Source organism: Populus trichocarpa, chromosome 19 (genome assembly GCF_000002775.5).
Source record: "Populus trichocarpa isolate Nisqually-1 chromosome 19, P.trichocarpa_v4.1, whole genome shotgun sequence".
NCBI classification, from domain to species: Eukaryota; Viridiplantae; Streptophyta; class Magnoliopsida; order Malpighiales; family Salicaceae; genus Populus; species Populus trichocarpa.
The window spans coordinates 1561193-1578303 of NC_037303.2; the positions used below are offsets into that span (position 1 = coordinate 1561193).

General features: G+C 34.6%; 2 protein-coding genes across 2 annotated transcripts in view; one reads left to right on the forward strand and one right to left on the reverse strand.

Annotated features, from left to right (window-relative positions):
• Positions 1 to 215: 215 nt before the first annotated feature.
• Positions 216 to 10775, reverse strand: LOC127904793 (uncharacterized). The gene is made up of 4 exons (XM_052449661.1): positions 10664 to 10775; positions 2312 to 2940; positions 1973 to 2000; positions 216 to 1849 (listed from the first exon to the last, which is right to left on the reverse strand). Exons 1-4 carry the CDS (start codon positions 10773 to 10775, stop codon positions 216 to 218), a joined length of 2403 nt encoding a protein of 800 aa, XP_052305621.1.
• A 1398-nt stretch (positions 10776 to 12173) lies between these two features.
• LOC18108086 (serine/threonine-protein kinase ATG1t) overlaps positions 12174 to 17111 on the forward strand; it is a 76887-nt gene continuing 71949 nt past the window's right edge. Inside the window, exons 1-9 of the mRNA XM_052449417.1 lie at positions 12174 to 12553; positions 13998 to 14115; positions 14216 to 14274; positions 14382 to 14446; positions 14624 to 14717; positions 14806 to 14886; positions 14966 to 15077; positions 15177 to 15248; positions 15335 to 15464. Of these exons, the coding sequence (XP_052305377.1) occupies positions 12299 to 12553; positions 13998 to 14115; positions 14216 to 14274; positions 14382 to 14446; positions 14624 to 14717; positions 14806 to 14886; positions 14966 to 15077; positions 15177 to 15248; positions 15335 to 15441 (963 nt within the window). The 5' untranslated portion in view covers positions 12174 to 12298 and the 3' untranslated portion in view covers positions 15442 to 15464. The remainder of the gene's footprint in view (positions 12554 to 13997; positions 14116 to 14215; positions 14275 to 14381; positions 14447 to 14623; positions 14718 to 14805; positions 14887 to 14965; positions 15078 to 15176; positions 15249 to 15334; positions 15465 to 17111) is intronic.

Below are 17111 nucleotides of genomic sequence, written 5' to 3' on the forward strand. Positions count from 1 at the left end.
AAGAAAAGAGAAGACCAAAGTGACGAGGGACCTAATTAGTTAGTCCAGTTCATAATACATTCAGGATTTCTAAAAAGATCTGAGCCTGTATAGCTGAAATTTCTAACTGAAGACTTCAACCAGAAGGCCAAACGGTGAAAGGTGAGATCAAAAATCATATCCCAATCCGGAGCCTTGGATTCGAAGATTAGGCGGTTGCGCGCTATCCAAATTGACTAGTACAGACCTTTGCAAAGGAGGGTAATAGCACGTCGCTGAAAATTTCCATTAATCAAACCGGACCATTCCTGTAGATGTTGATATGGGTCTTTGTGCAGACAACCTAAGCACCCAAACCAGTTCAAGAAACGACCCCAAAGAGACCATGTTATAGGACACCAATGGAAGAGATGATTAATTGTCTCAATTTCCTTGCAGCAAAATGGGCAGTGAGATTCCTCATATTTAATGATTCTCCTCTCAGCTAAAAAACTTCGTGTACTCAAACTGCCATGAAGAAGAAGCCATATGAACACATCCACTTTTAGAGGAGCATAACCATTCCATAGCAGAACAGGGGAGTGATTATTTTCAGTTACCGATAGACTATCAAAAAGAGCGCAACCTGATTGAGCTGAGTACATGCCAGAGCTGTGAAATTTCCATACCTTGCGGTCTGCACCATCTGAGAAAATGAGACCACGCTGCACCTCTGCGATCAAGCTCTCCCTCATGCAGTTTTCACGAAGCCGGAGGGGTCTTCTCCAGGATAGGTTGAAAGATGTATTTGTCAAATCACATATATCTGCAAGGCTGGATTTTTGCTGCAGGGAGAGGTTATACAGTCTGGGGAATAAGAGTTGGAGAGTGGTTGTAGAGCCAAGCCAAGAGTCAGTCCAAAACCGGATGTTCCTCCCATCACCCACCTTGAACCCGACATTTGCATGTAAAAGATTGGATATGTTTTGTGTTGAGAAGATCATCGAAACAATGCCATGCCAAGTTGGAGATAAAGAACCTGTGAACTCAGGGATACCATTAATAAAGTGAGGTCGGTATTTTAGAGGAATGTGTTCTTGCCAGCCTCCTACCACTCCATTATCCAGATTCCAAATCCATTTAAATAGCAGAGCCAAATTTTTGTTGTGGATGGATCCCAGCCCGAGACCACCAGAAGATTTACTCTTTATTACCTTGTGCCAGGCCACCTTAAAAATCCCATAAGATGTTGAGGTTCCTTTCCAGAGAAAAGACCGGGTTAGAGAAGAGATGACTTTAATAATACCCTTTGGCATAGCAAAAACTGACATGTAGAACAAAGGAAGAGAGCTTAAGACTGATTTAATTAGACATAACCTTCCCGCCATGCTAAAAAAATTCCCTTTCCATGTGCTTAGCTTTGCTCTGATAGTGGACAGCACTGGTTTCCAAGTAGAGAGTCTGCTGGGATTGGCTCCAAGAGGTAGTCCAAGGTACCTGACCGGGAAAGTATCACTACGACAGAAAACTGAGTTCGCCAAGCTAGAGGTGTAGTCGTTGTCCAAGTTGATACCTATTAGTGAGCTTTTATAGAAATTAACTTTCAATCCGGAAATGATCTCAAACCAGCGAAGTATCCTCTTAGCATGTAGAAGAGAGGGAAAATCATTTGGCAGGAAAATCAGAGAGTCATCGGCATATTGCAAATGAGTTATGTAATGTCCTGGAGCAGTCTGTAAGCCTTTGAAATAACCTGAAGCTGATGCCCTATTGAATAAAACTGTCAATCCCTGAACTGCGATGTCAAATAGGAAAGGAGAGAGAGGGTCCCCTTGCCTGAGACCCCTCTCCAGACTAAATTCTCTACTGGGGGAACCGTTTATCAAGATGGCTAATTTAGAAGTGGTAAGCATTCAAAGATCAACTTCCTCCAGTGTGGGCCAAAACCCATGTATCCTATGCTTGTGTCAATATGTTCCCACAAAATTGAGTCAAAGGCTTTATGGAAATCTACCTTCAGTAAGAGGCCATGCTCCTTCTTGCTGCGCACACCATGGACAACCTCATTTGCTATCATGAACCCATCTAAAATCTGACGCCCAGCAATGAATGCAGACTGGTTAACACTGATTACATCTGTCAAGACACGTCTAAGCCTAGTGGACAATAGTTTTGCCACTATTTTATATAACCCGTGAATCAAGCTTATCGGACGAAAATGTGAGAATCTGCTCGGCCCCTTTGATTTTGGAATCAGAGTTACAAAAGAAGAGCTGATACCCTTTGGAAGTTTACCAGTTCTGAAAAAACTTTTAACCAACATAAAAACCTCTGAGCTGATGATATTCCATACCTTTTTATAGAAGGAGAAGGTGAAACCATCGGGGCCAGGGGCTTTAGAACCATCACATTCCCACACAGCTTGCTTAACTTCTTCCATTGAAGGTGGTCTTTCTAGCCAAATAGACTTTGCTTCTGAAATTTTGGAGAACCCCGAGCCTCCCATTTCAATTCTTTTACACGTTGGTTTCCGAAACAAGGATGAGAAGAAGTTGACAGCGCCTTCTTTTATATCATTTGGGGAGACTAGGTGACTACCATTATGATCAATCTTACTAATGTAGTTGCGGCCTTTCCTTAGACTTGCTGATATGTGAAAAAAACGAGTGTTCTTATCCCCTGTTTTACACCAGTTTTGACGAGATTTTTGTCTCCAGATATCTTCAACCCTTCTGTTAACCTCCCATAAATCAGAGTTCAACCCCTGGAGCTTTGTTTTTTCGGTCTCAGACAAGGGGCACACTTCGCTTTTGTTTTCAAGTGTTGTAATGGAGTTCTGGATGTCTGCAAGTTTTAGATTCTGATCCCCGAAAGTGGATTTATTCCATTGTCTCATCTTTTTTCCCATGTTCCCCAGCTTCTTAATCAGACTAAACTCACCTGGAAACTCCTTACAGCTATCAGACCATAGGGCCTCAAAATCTGTTAAGAAAGAAGGGTGCGACAGCTAGCAGTTTATGAAACGGAACGACTTCCACCCCCAGTCTACCTCAGGGCTTTGAAGGAGCAGCTGACAATGATCTGACATCCCTCTAGGGTAGCGGCAAAGAGATAAAGACGGGAACTAAAGTTGAAATTTCGGGGAAGCAAAAGCTCTGTCAATGCGGCTCATAGACCCACCCCTAAACCAAGTGAACCGGTGCCCCTGCATATTGTATTCAACCAGTTCACAGTCGGATATGAATCTGCGAAATGAAGTTGAACCTGATAGATTGAGGTTACCACTACTTCTCTTATTAGGGAGTAGAGTCTCGTTGAAATCGCTTATCACCACCAGTGGTAGTTCAAAAGCAAACTTAAGAGTGGTGATTTCTTCCCATAGATCAGCATGTTCTTTCATACATGATGTATTAATAGTGGATGTTATTGGCGATATGCTGCTAAGTTATCTGCTCTCAAATGTTTGATTTGAAAATAAAATGATTGAAGTACTTTCGATATGATTCTGTATATAATGACCTTTTAAAAGCTTAAACCAGATCTGATCCAAAATTGTTCTTTCTAAAACTTAAGTTACAGATTAGGTTAGGTTGATTGATCTAGTCAATCAAATCCTTTTTTAAGGGAAAAAACCTTTGAACAATAATATCATTTGAAAAAAAAATAAAAAAAATTGAATTTTTTCATTGACATTACTAAGGTTATAACAGTGATGTCATCATAAACTATGATTATAATCAAAGTTATACAATTTGTGCTTCTAATTAATAAAACCAAGCTAATTAAACAAGTGATCAAGTAATCTATTATTCCTCAAGGGTAATCTATTATTCCTCAAGGGTTGGGTCAATCTATATATGTATACGTCCATTATATATATATATATATATATATATATATATATATAGAATAAAAAAAATAACACAAACCCTACAATTTTGTTGTACTAGGCTGTTACTATTCTCTAGCACGCTTGATATAAAATGAATATGGCCCTCTAATACTTGATGTAACATCCTTATTGAAGAAACTTTGTCTCCATCATTGACTCCTAAGCCTAAAGTCAAAAGCCCGCTAGAAGTTGAATAGCATTAATGGACTTGTTATTGTCATTTAGCCATTTGGCTTGTACGCTGGACTTAGACCTAGCAAGACCACTTCCCTAGCCACTTGCTTGCTTTCCAATTTATTATATATGACCAACTTGGTTTATCAGATTTGATTAAACGTAAGAGAGTGAAAGAAAGGTATGAATTTCTAAGCCAATTAGACAGGTTGTGTTCATGATGCTGCTGCTTAGGTCATACTTGAATAGTTCCTGACAAGAACGTTTTACAAAGATTAACTATGTTTAGCAAGAGAATCTTCTAATTTATACTTGATACCTTCTAACATGTTTGTCAGCATATTATCTTCCATTTTTTTCTGTTTTTTTTACAAGTATATTAAATTGATTTTTTTATAGTATTTTTCGATAATTTTTATAACTCATCGTCAAAAAATAAAAAAATAAATCTGATCATTTTGATATCAATTTGATATTAATTTAAGTGAATAATGTTTTTAAAAAGTATTATACACAATACCAAACACAAAATATTTTAACTTCTAAGTCTTAAATAATCACTTAAAACATCTAGTTGAAATTCTCGATTAAAAGATTCTCTTGAGTGTTAAAGGGATGCTATTCTATACACGCTAGGTTATACATTAATTATCCCATCAAAGAAAAATGACTGCCATGATGCCTTCAAAGGCAATTAGAAGGCTCCAATATTCATAATGTTTTTAGCATGAAGCTTCGGGAATGAAGAACATGTTGTGGTTAGAATTTAAGGGAACAATCCATGTTTAATCACATGACACAATTTCTATCTGAAATCTTTGGTGGGAACGTAGAACTCTCAGTTTCTGTCAAAACCTTTGCTAATGGCCTTCACTATAGTCCTTTTTCCTATAGTTTTTGTGTTCATAATTTTTTCTCTTTTTTAATAAAATATCAACTATATATATATATATAAAACCAACAACTATAGTCCTTGTCCAGACATGGTTTTTTTTTTTTTTTTTTTTTAACGTTGGCACAATAGGCAACAGAAAAGTAAAGCTGTAAGAAGAATCGAATGTTCTATCTTACAGACAGAAGAGTAAGGACAAGTGATTAATTTCCACTAGATGACAAATTTACTACTCGGCTAAGCCCCACAAACTTTCGATGAGAGACAAGAATATCCTGATGGAACCTTAATTTTGACACAAGAGAATATGAAGTACAGATTCGACCCTGCTGTCCCTACCTGCCCATGCACATATTTTGTGCTTTATTTATCAATTCCCTGTCCTTAAATTCTGGAACTTAATCAAAATAGCTCATCTTCCCAACAAAACTTTTTAATTATTGGACCTGTTTTAATTTATCAGATGAGATTGTAAGTTTATAAACCATCACGTATGCCGTGCATTCTGATTCATTTTTTATCAATGAACTCCTAGATATTGCGTTTTTTCAGATTTTCTTTAACAGTTAATTGTTTATTCTATAGATAAAATATTTGAATTTAAGATATCTTGAAATAAATAAATAAAATTGATGTACATAATCTTTAATTTTTTTATATTCTAGATATGATCCCCATTTATATTAAAAAATTTCTATGGTTTCATGTGTTGGAGATGTTTTAGATTGCAATTGTTAAGTTTAAATTAAAAATTTAAAGGATGATGAATAAAAATATTATGTAAGCTTATAAATCAAAGTAAAGTGTTGCGTGTACTTTATATGAAATAGAGTTAAAAAAAAAAATTTAACTCGTATACATACCACTACTAGAATTTTATAATTTACCGATGGAATATTTTGTTGGTAGTTAGAATATTTTTAACAATCATTTTCTTCTAAATAGAGATTTATAAGATTTTTAACTGGTGATTCGTGTGGATTATTGTTGGAGGCTGAATAATTGAACGACTTGTGGTTTCCAACAACCCAGCTTAATTTTAAAAAATTATTTAAAGCCGAAGAAGATTAAATCTTTAGGTAATAAATCTCTAAACAACTCTTGTTCTGTCTAACGGGATTCTAGGGACTCCCGAGTAATTTTATTTTATCATTTCCGCGGCATGTATGATATCTAAGAACCCAACAGTGCTATCAAAGCCTTCGTTAGACAATTAGGGTTATCATTTGCTTATTTTAATTATTATTGGTGTTAATTTCGAATTAATTTTATGTGCAAAAATTATTTTTAATTTTTTTTTCTCTCATGATTTTCTCGACAAAAAAATTAGCTACTATTCGAGCCAGATTTGGCAAAAATTATAAATATATTGATAGATCACTTATGTCTATGGAAAGGCTCACGTGATGGTTGTGTAAGTGTTTTTTAGACTTGAGATCATTAAGTTATCTTATATAAAGAATGTTATGCTTTGATAATGTTACATGTTATCTTCATTGAGATAATAAAGGGGTAGACATTGAGTATAACATGAACTACATGATGGTACTTGAGTTATTAAAAGAAAATTCATCACACTAGGTGAATTAGAAAAAATATTTCATCTATTCTCAATTAGTATTGACTGATAAATTCTTGGCTAAGATGGAATAAGAATTGAAAACAATTTCAAATCTTATTCAAACGATCAATGACTATAATGTAGAGAACAAACATGATTTAACATGGCAGACATACTTCATGTTTTAATATTAAATCGAAATATTATTGATGAAAGGATATTAATTACACTTAGAAACCGATCAATGAAAGGTTAAATCAAATCACTAATAATTTTTTTAATATTTAGGGATTATGAGACGTTGCTAAACGATGCACCTGATCATCAAATATAAATTAATTAATTTTTGAATTGATAATAAATTAAATTGTTTAATTTATTTAATTCTATTTAATTACAATTAGAATTTATATTTGAGTCAATACATTAGAAACCTAATGAGTCACACATATTAAGAACCATTAGTTAATTAGAAATTAAATTTGGATGATTTAATTACGTATGATTTGATTAAAATATATTTTAGAAATTAAGGACTATAGTTAATTAATATATGGATTATATTTCTAGACGTAGAAAAATTATGTAAGGACTTGATTGAGTTAATTTCTAAAATTATCTTGAATTAATAAATGAATATTATTCAAGGGGCAAATTGATATTTTGCTAATTTATAGGGTTTTTCATATTTCTTTATAAATAGTAAGTTATGCCTCTTATTTTTATATGGTTGTCTGTTAGGAAACAAAATTATGTAAGTCACAAAATAGAGAGTTAACACTCTAGGCATAACAATCTCTCTCTTCTAAATAAGGATTTATGAGATTTTTCACTGGTGATTCAAGAGGATTACCGTTAGAGGTCGAACAATTGAACGACTTGTGGTTTGCGACAACCTAACTTTTAAAGAAGTATTCAAAGTTGAAAAGACCAAATATTCAGGTAGTAAATCTCTAAATAACTCTAAATTTGTGTAACAAAATCCTAGAAACTTTCAAATAATTTTATTTTATTATTTTTGCTTGATATATAATACTCAAAAACCCAATATGCCACCATCACGAATGTTGTTACTCATTTTTGGACCCCACGTGCTGAAGATGGTGTGTACCCCTTTTGAACCAAGTGCAGGAGTGTAGCTCATGTTTGCTGGAAAATTGACAAAAGCGGAGGAGTAAGAAATATTTTTTCGAACCCTGTTTAAGCTGTTTTCTACTCTTTTTATCCTCCCCCTTTGCTGCCAAAAGCGTCAGGTTTCTTAGGCTGATAAGGAGTCTTCATATAAATCCCTCAGAATTTGCATTTAAAAAAAAAACTGATTTCTGCTGCTGTTGCAATTTTATGTTCCAACTTAGGCTCGGATTCTGACTTGGTTTCATGCAATATCTGATCATCCTAGCTATATTCTGTCACTCATGACATGTTGAAGAATTGACCTACACCTTTATTGGGTCCTAGGGATCGTTGTTCTTATGGCAGACTCTTAGTCAAATTGGGATGCTCGGCATTGTCGGTTTCCTGAATCAGATCAGGAGATCCTTTTGATCAACCAGGTTGCGGCTAGATTCTGTTCTTCAAAATGAATTTATCTCACTTTGAACCCTTCATGAAAGTTGTAGACCTGTACGCATAGATGAATTTAGGTTTTTGAATAGCCTGATTTCGATATTAGGAGCTAAAGATATTCCCATGTAAATATCTAATGAGAAAATAGAGAATTCTGCCGCGAGAAGGATTCTAACTCGAGTTTTGCACTAAAGACTCTGCTTCCATCACAATTTTGTTGTTCGCTGTTCTTAGGTCATATTCTCAGTCATATCGGGATGCTCAGCATTGTCAGTTTCTGAATCAGATCAGGAGATCATTTTTTACTAACCAGATTGCGACCAGATTCTGTTCTTTAAAACGATTTTATCTCACTTCAAATCCTTCATAAAATTTGTAGTTCTAAACGCGTAGATAAATTTGGGCTTTTGAATCACTTGATTTAGATATCAGAAGCTCAAGATATTCCCGTTTGAATATCTAGTGTGAAAGCATAGAATCCTATTGTGAGAAGAGTTTCAGCCCGAGTTTGTTTGCAATTCTGTTCTTCAAAAGGATTTTATCTCACTTTGGATCTTTCATGAAAGTTGTAATCCTGTATGTGTAGATGAATTTGGACTTTTGAATCGCTTGATTTTGATATCAGAAGCCCAAGATATTCCCATTTGAATATCTAGTGAGAAAGCAGGGAATCCTGCCACGAGAAGGGTTCTAGCTCGCAGGTCTGATTCAAGGGATTACGGGCCGATTTGGACTTTTTTTTTTAGGGACTGAATTGAAAAGTGTTAAAATTAGGGATTTAACTGAAGATTAAAATTAGAAGGAACCCAAAATTAATTACGTTGCATGCAGAACAAACCAATGTTCTGCACGCAACGAACCCGGCAACAAGCCCCGCCAGTTTTTTTCATCTTTGGTCCAAAGGCAGCAACTTTGAACACCTAGGCCAGCTGTGGAAGAACGCAGAGGAGAGCTGCACCATCATTTAATGGCTGAGATTCTACACGTGGAGAATAATTACCAAGATCACAAAATCAATCAGAATATTTGGCTTCCTAATTTGCTTTATTCGATTGCAAGCCACCCGCGATTGTGTCCCCAGATTTTTTTCCTAAATAGAGCTATATTAGGCTATATATAAGCCTCCTCTACTGACCTAAAAAAGGGACGAAAAAAAAGAGACGAGAAAAGGAGGAGAGGAGGAGAAGAAACGGGGAATTCTGCAGCAAATAAAGAGGAGGCGCTGCTGCTAAAGAAAGGGGGATTCCCAGCTTTTGCATGCATTCTTAGTTGCATTTGTTACTGTTCAAGTGAAATTTTAGTAACCGTAGCTAGGAAAGGCAACTTGAAAGTGTATTTATTTTGTTTTTTTTACTTTGTGTTTTTTTTATATTATAAAAATACAAATCTCGAATTTAAAATACTCGATTTTCAATGCAAATACGGCAAATATATATATATATATATATATATATATATATATATATATATATATAATATTTTCATGCATACGGCTAATACTGGTGCGACCAGAAATTTAATATTTACATGGGAATATCTTGAATTACTGATATTAAAAGGGTACACATCATTTTTAGTAAACATGAGCTACATTCCTGCACTTGCTTTAAAAGGAGTACTCACTATTTTTAACACACGGGGTCCAAAAATAAATAACAATGAATACCACAGTTCTGCTGGGGTACACCACGATTATGCTATTTAAGCCGAACTAGCCTTCCCCTGTTATCTTTTGTGGCTTGCAACTTTCCACTCCACTTGAAAGTATATTGTTTGCTTTCCAAGGAAATGAATGCAGATAGCTCAGAAGTGAACATTCTGATAGAGGCTTAATTAAAGTCAGGTGCCAGTTTGGGATAAGACCCAGGTCGGCATGGAATAAGAATCAGGACCCTAACGCCATAGAGGGAGCAAAGTTGGCAACATAGATTCTAATTTTTAGTTAGGAAAACATTGCCAGTGATCTGCAAGCCTGTAATAAAAATGTAATCCAGGAAAGGATACCATAAATAGAAAATATAGACATCTACTACAGGTGGAGTATATGAACTGGACTGAGCTTAATTCAAAATCTTTCATGACTTTCTCTGTTGTAAAGGCTGGATGACACCATACTAGCCCCCAGGTAATTAAACTAACATCATAATACTTGGAAAAACACTTGCCAAGGCTATGGCCAGTTTGTATTGGGATTAATCCAGGTTAAAAATCGGGATTTTCACTTAGAGCCCTGATATTGAGACTGGGATCCTCAGATGATACCTGTATTGTGTTGGGATCCAGGCAAAATTAGAATAAATTTAAAAGAGAACACATAGTTAGAGGCAACTTTTGTGTGTAAAGGTGACCTGATTCTCCTGCAATACCACCTTCATACGTCTGACAGCTAAAGTTGGATATCAGAAAGAAAGACGTTTAGTTGCTTACACCATCAAGAAATTATATAAACAGAAGGTAAGTGTTATACTTTGAGGAATTAATCTTGTATGAAAATAGAAAAACTATACACTATCTCTTGTCAGAATAGTCACCGGCATAAAAGAGTATTTTGAAACAACGCAGATCTAAGGAGAAATTAGAGTAACTGAAGCAACCTCATCATCCACAAATTAATCGCCACCTATTGATGCAACAAGCACAGATGATGCCCATCTTCTCTCCGGCACAACTGGCAAATGACGCAGCCCAGCTTTCCCATCGTACCATTCATATAGACCACTGTAAAGATTCATTTGTCTATGAAATCAAATAAATATTTCCTGTAACAGCTTGCAGAGAGCTTTCAGCAGTCCAATCTCAATGATAATTCCAGCATCGTTAGCATATCGTTTGACAAATTATATGATGTTGTGTAGGAAAAAGGAAAGTTTACTTGTTTGTTTGTAATTTCTTACATTTAAAATTTTATTATTATTATTTATGTCGATTTCTAGGATTTTGTTGGTGTTGCTATTATTATTATTAAAAATATTTTATTAGGATTCTTAATTTATATTTAGTTTAGAATACTAGGGTTTAATTTTTTGATATCTATATAAACACATTCCATAGGGAAGAGGGAAGACTTTTAATGATGATAAATTAAAATTCAGATATTATTGTTTTTTCTATTTATTGGAACCCTTTTACAATGTTATTTATTTATTTATTTAAAAAAATAGATGATCATGTTAAAAATTGAAGAAAATCTTTCATAACCTTGGTACAAGACAAGATTATTTATAAAAGTTTTAATCAAGATATTTATTTAGAGGAAATCTTTTCACCCATAATCAAGATGTCTTTAATGCGGGTTATGCTTCGTATAACTACTAGTTTGAATCTTGAAATTGAAGAGCTCCATGGTAAATTCAATGAGAAGATCTACATAAAACACAACCTGAAAGGTTTGAAGTGAAAGACAATGAAAAACTAGTTTGTAAGTTGAAGAAGAGTGTGTATGGATTAAAGTAAGCTCCAAAACAATTGAAGCAATAGAACTTTGTGTTGTGTTACATAGCAATCCATCTCAACAAGTATTTTATTTTTCATTTAATGGATTTGAGAGTTTATGAAGATGAAGTTATTCGTTGTTGAAAAAAATTATAATAATAAAAATATATCTAATATTATGATTAATTTTTATCAAAAAAGAAGTTTGAGTTTTATAGAAAACAAATAGACTTGATAGACCCCGAGTAAAAGAAGGGAGAATTATTTGCTTTAATCACTTTATTTTGGGTCATAACTCATATAAACTAAGAAAAAAAAAAGAAAAAAAAATTTAAAGTCTTTTAAGTATTATAAATGACTGTATAAAAAGCTACTTTGATTTATTTTTAAGAGTGAAAGCTAACATATACAAAAAAAAAAAAAAAAAAAAAAGAGAGAGTGAGTTTTTGGCCAAGAAGGAATGAAGAAATATTTTTTTTTTGTGCTTTAATCAAACTGTGATTATTTCCTTAATTAAAATTAAATTTTAATATGTTATTTCAAGCAATGAACTCTTATTACTTTATTTTTAGAAAATATTATTCTCATAATTCATAATTATTTTTTTATTAAAAAATACGTTAGTTCAAAAAAAAAATCTGTATAGCACGAGCTACAGTGCCTAAAATATAATTTATCGATAAAGAAAATCTAGACTCTCATCTCTTTACCTGCCACGTTCACAAACAGACATCATGACAAAAACAGAAGAACGAAAATCCAAGGCAAAATATTACTACAACGTTTTCAGTACTCTTTGTCGAACCATCCAAAACCAACAGAAATGGATCTTGAAGCAACAAAGAATCTCTCAGAATCTCACACAATCGGAAACTACATCCTGAAATCAAAACTGGGTGAGAGCTCTTTTTCCACAGTATGGAAAGCAGAGAACAAAATAACAGGGGGGGAAGTGGCAGTGAAGCAAGTTTATCTCTCTAAACTCAACAAGAATTTGAGGAACTGCTTAGATTGTGAGCTTAATTTCTTGTCTTCTGTCAATCACCCCAACATCATTCGCCTTCTTGATGTCTTTGAGGTAAGGTTTCCATACCCTCTTGAGTAAATTTGTTGTTGGTGTTGATGTTGTCGGCTGATTTGTGTTGTTTGATTGATTGTAGAGCTGGTTGGTTTGATGCTTAGGGGATTTGTAGGGTAACCCTTCTTGTAAATTTCTTTTGTGATTGATTTTTTTTTTTTTTAACTTGGTTTTGATTATTTAGGTGATTTTTAGCATACCCTTTTATGAAAATATGTTGATTTAGGGAAAATAATGGAAAAGTTGGTTGATTTGGTATTTAGGGTTCCTTCCTGTTGTAAATGTTGAATTAGAAGCAGGGTTTGTTTTACTTAAGATAGCTTGGGTTATTTTTTAAGTCAATTATTATTCATTTTGAGATGGGATTTGTGGCTTAGCAATTTAATGTCTTGGATTGAGGATGCAATCTTAAAATACTGTTGAGTTGATGGAGTACTGTGGAGTGTGAAGATGAATCAAGGCATTATGTTCACAGAAGCATTGTTGTTAGACATGGTTCTCCAAAAGAGTATATGGAGTAGTAGTGCATCTATCATGCTTAAAATATTAAAGCAAAGTAAGAGAGATTAGAATTTGATTCAACCAAATTCTAAAAGGCTGGAAAATGTGGATTGCCACCATGGGGACCTCTAAACATGCCAAGGGCCAACCCTGGCAACACAATGGGCTATAGAGGGATAATTGAGAACCAATTCAAGTCCTGGATGAAAATACCCATAATTCTCATCTTCTATGTGTTTAACCTTAAACCAGACATTTTCCTAAATCTGCAAGAAAGGAAGCATGTCATCAAGCCCGTCTTTCTACAGACTTATTATGAATGATGTCATTGGCAAAACACATATGAGAAGCAAAATGTCCTCAACAACATTTTTTCTCTAGCTCATTATCTACCCTTTGTATCAGACATCATACTAAGGACTAAGGACCATGGAATACCAGAAACAAAAACTTATGCTCTCCATTCACCACGATTGAGGAGAAAAAAGGACAGAGCATGATTTTATTTAGTTTCTCCCACTAAATACCCTCAAAGTCCAGATACTCATGAGAAACTGTGGTTAGATTCATTTTGATTGTGTTGGCAAATGTAGTGTTGAAGGCCTCTGACCCAGGTGTCTTCTATTTAGCAATATATACAACTCATTTCCTGCTCTCTATCCAAGCTGTCATCTCTTAAAGAATTGTAGATAAATGGCAGTTACTCTAATTATTAATTCCATTAACATGAATCCTTGAAATTCTTAAATGACTGAACCACTGAGGATATTGATCTAGATAAAGTGGAATGATGTCAAGGATACAACTAAAAGCTTGACATATGTAAAGGAGAATCTCATTTCGAGTTTAACTTGATATGTTTCTACCTTCTGTAGCTCTGATTTATATGCTTTCTGTTTCCATAATATTTCATTTCTGCAAATCAGAATATCTGCAATCTCAGGATGATTGTTGCATGTTCCTGGTCCTGGAGTTTTGTTCTGGAGGAAATCTAGCTTCTTACCTTCAACAACATGGGAGAGTTCAAGAGAAGATTGCTAAAAGATTTACGCAACAGATGGGTAGCGGTCATTTGATATCTGTTTCACAGTACAACATATGAGTTGCTTGTATCACATCTCTGTTTACATAATTGTAATCTCGATGATTTATATGGTTCAGGGGATGGTTTGAAAATTCTGCAGAGCCATCATATCATTCATAGAGACTTGAAACCTGAGGTATGAGGTGTTGTACATGCAATTCTTTTACCTATGGTGGAGTTCAAAATTGGTGGCTGAAGATTGAGTTGCCTTGAAACTGGCTTACATTGGTCAATTTGTTGTAGAACATTCTCCTTTCTGGCAAGGAGAGCGATGTGGTGCTCAAAATAGCTGATTTTGGTTTATCGAGGTAACTTTTTGGTAGAAGAAAGTTAATGGGATGGTTTCCTGGAAAGTTTCAGGGAGACCACCTTGAAACTATGTTGCTAATTGTTTTCCCCTTAATTAAGAAAAAATGCCAAAATTTTGTTGAAGACATGTCAGGCAATGTATTAATTTTACTTTCTTCTTTCTCATCTTTAAATAGAAGGGTGCTTCCTGATAACTATGTAGAGACAGTATGCGGATCTCCATTTTACATGGCTCCAGAAGTTCTTCAATTTCAAAGATATGATTACAAGGTAAAGATTTTGCTAATGTTTTCCTTTGGTGCATTGCTTTCTTTGCATCAGAATAGAATTTATTGAATATCAGTGCTTCATTATATAGGTTGACATGTGGAGTGTTGGTGTAATTCTTTTTGAGCTTCTTAATGGTTACCCACCTTTTCGTGGCAGGACTAATTTCCAGGTAGGCCTTTTCCGTAAGTTTATTGTCTTTGAATTGTGATCGCTCTAGTCTCTAATAAAAGAAGTTCTCATGACCTCAGTTGCTGCAGAACATCAAGTCAAGTTCATGTCTTCCTTTCTCTCAACACATCCTTTCAGGGTTGCATCCGGACTGTGTTGATATATGCTCAAGACTTCTTTCTGCAAATCCAGGTTTAGCACATGGCCTGACCCCAACAAAACATATCTTTCCTTCTTCCCTCCTGATTCATTTGTGGAGCCATTCATTTTTTTGTATCTCTCTTGTTGCAGTTCAACGTCTGTCCTTTGATGAATTCTATCATCATAAGTTCTTGAGAAGAAAAGGGGTGGGGAAGTATCATGGTCAATAATAGGTTTAACACACTCTCCAATGTTCTACTCTCATGTCTGCTATGCCAATCTTATATGTCATCAAACATTTACCACAGATAGCCCCCTGTGCTTTTGCTTCACTATCATATCCCAGATCAAAGTTATATATATCATTTTACAAGGGAAGAGCGATCTCTCTGTGCCATCTGCTACAAGATCATAGCAATGGTCCTGGAATATTTATAGGTTGAAGATTTAAATGGCCGTGGAATGCAGTTCAACTAATTGAAGTGGTCTGTCTGAGTTTATTTTTTTCGTTTTTTCCCTTGTTTCACCATTTCTGTTGGCACACTGTGTGCTTGCTTGGTGTTACATTTCATTGGTAATGCTCTAATTAAAAATGGCATTTGTCGAGAAGTATTTTGTATTGTAACTAATGAGTTTCAGTGCCTTTGTGTTAAGCTCAGCTTAACAAGATTAGAAAGAATAGAACGAAAAGAGAACAGAAATTGAGAAGGAACAGAAACAAGAGAGAGCAGAGGAGAATGAGCAGAGAAATGAGATTGATCTTCTGTATTTTCTTCTTTTTCTCACACGTTTCATATACCAGTTTATATACAAGCTTTTATTCTTCTACTGACTGTAACTATATTCAAGCCTCCTGAGTACTGACTCTAACTACTTCCTTAACTAACTCAACTGCTTTTCTAACTTCCAGCTAACAGAATTCCACCAGACTAACCGTTATTCTTTCAGTGATGTTGTTGCTTCTTGTTGCTCTCCTTCCAGCCTTCATCATGTCTCCTGGTTTGTAACACTTTGGAGTGCTAAAGCTTGTTGAGCAGCAGTTCATTGTGTATACTCTCGTTTATCAAGTCATTGTATATATACTACATTTTTTTCCTGAAAAGCTTTTCAAAAATATGTTATGACGGCATTTGGAAGAATTCTTTATAGCTGTTATAAACAACTGTATTGGACTTCGTTTTTGGGATGTAGTTACAGAGATGAGCTGACTAGATCTTAATGGTGGGTTGGCTGTCGGTGGTTTAGAATTTGTGCCAGTTAATGATAAATTTTGTGTTAGTGATGCTGTAATGAGTTATTTTACGTTGTTATTGATTTTAAGAAGATGAAACTGAAAACTTGATGAAGTGTGTCGCCGATTATCTCCTGCTACATTGCTCATTGTCCAGGGTTCTTAGCGTTTTAGTTTGGATTTGCTTGGAATTATATTAATATTGTCCTGAAAATTTAATGTCGTTTGGAAGAGTGACCCTGTGACTTTAACAAAAAGAGGCAAGAGGAGATGGGTTGGGAAATTGTCTCTGTGTCTTGATATAGAGAATTTTACTGGGGAGAAATAGGAGTTTTTCTTGGTTGGAGGTTTCCATGCACAGTGAAAATGTGTCTGGTGTTTGTTTTTGTTGCCTGAAAGAGGCTCATCTTGTTGTCTAAACCGAAAGATATCATAAAATTGCTGTTCAAACAACTTGTTGGAGCAGCATTTTTCTGTATATGCAAAGCGTCTCTGATTTGTCGTTTAAACTGTTTATGATATACTATTTCACATTTGCGCAGAAGAACAAACAACAGCACTACTGCAAAAAAACTAGAATCCAGGACTTAGCAGGCATGCTTTTTGGAAAACAGTGCCCATAAACCAGGCCTTAAAGCAATTCATAAAGCTTTTAAAGTGAAAAAAAGGTTTTGAAATCAATTTAGGGTTTTTTTTTTAGAATTTTGAAAAAATAATAAGAATAATTAATTTACAACTTGAAATCTAAGTAAAATAGCATCGTTACACAAGATTTTTTTTTTTTTTTGTGAGATTTTGTGTTCTTGTAAAAGAGAGAAGAATTAGATTAGATTTTGTTTTTTCATTGTATTGAT

What these genes read in the sequence shown, in the direction of transcription:
- LOC127904793 (XM_052449661.1), bottom strand. Translation starts at nt 10,775, where the DNA reads ATGAATCTTTACAGTGGTCTATATGAATGGTACGATGGGAAAGCTGGG. An exon ending in TGTGCTTGTTGCATCAATAG is followed by an intron (nt 2,941 to 10,663) that starts GTGGCGATTAAT and finishes CTTTCTTAACAG; the next exon opens with ATTTTGAGGCCCTATGGTCT. An exon ending in CCTTCTCCTTCTATAAAAAG is followed by an intron (nt 2,001 to 2,311) that starts GTATGGAATATC and finishes TGGTGTGCGCAG; the next exon opens with CAAGAAGGAGCATGGCCTCT.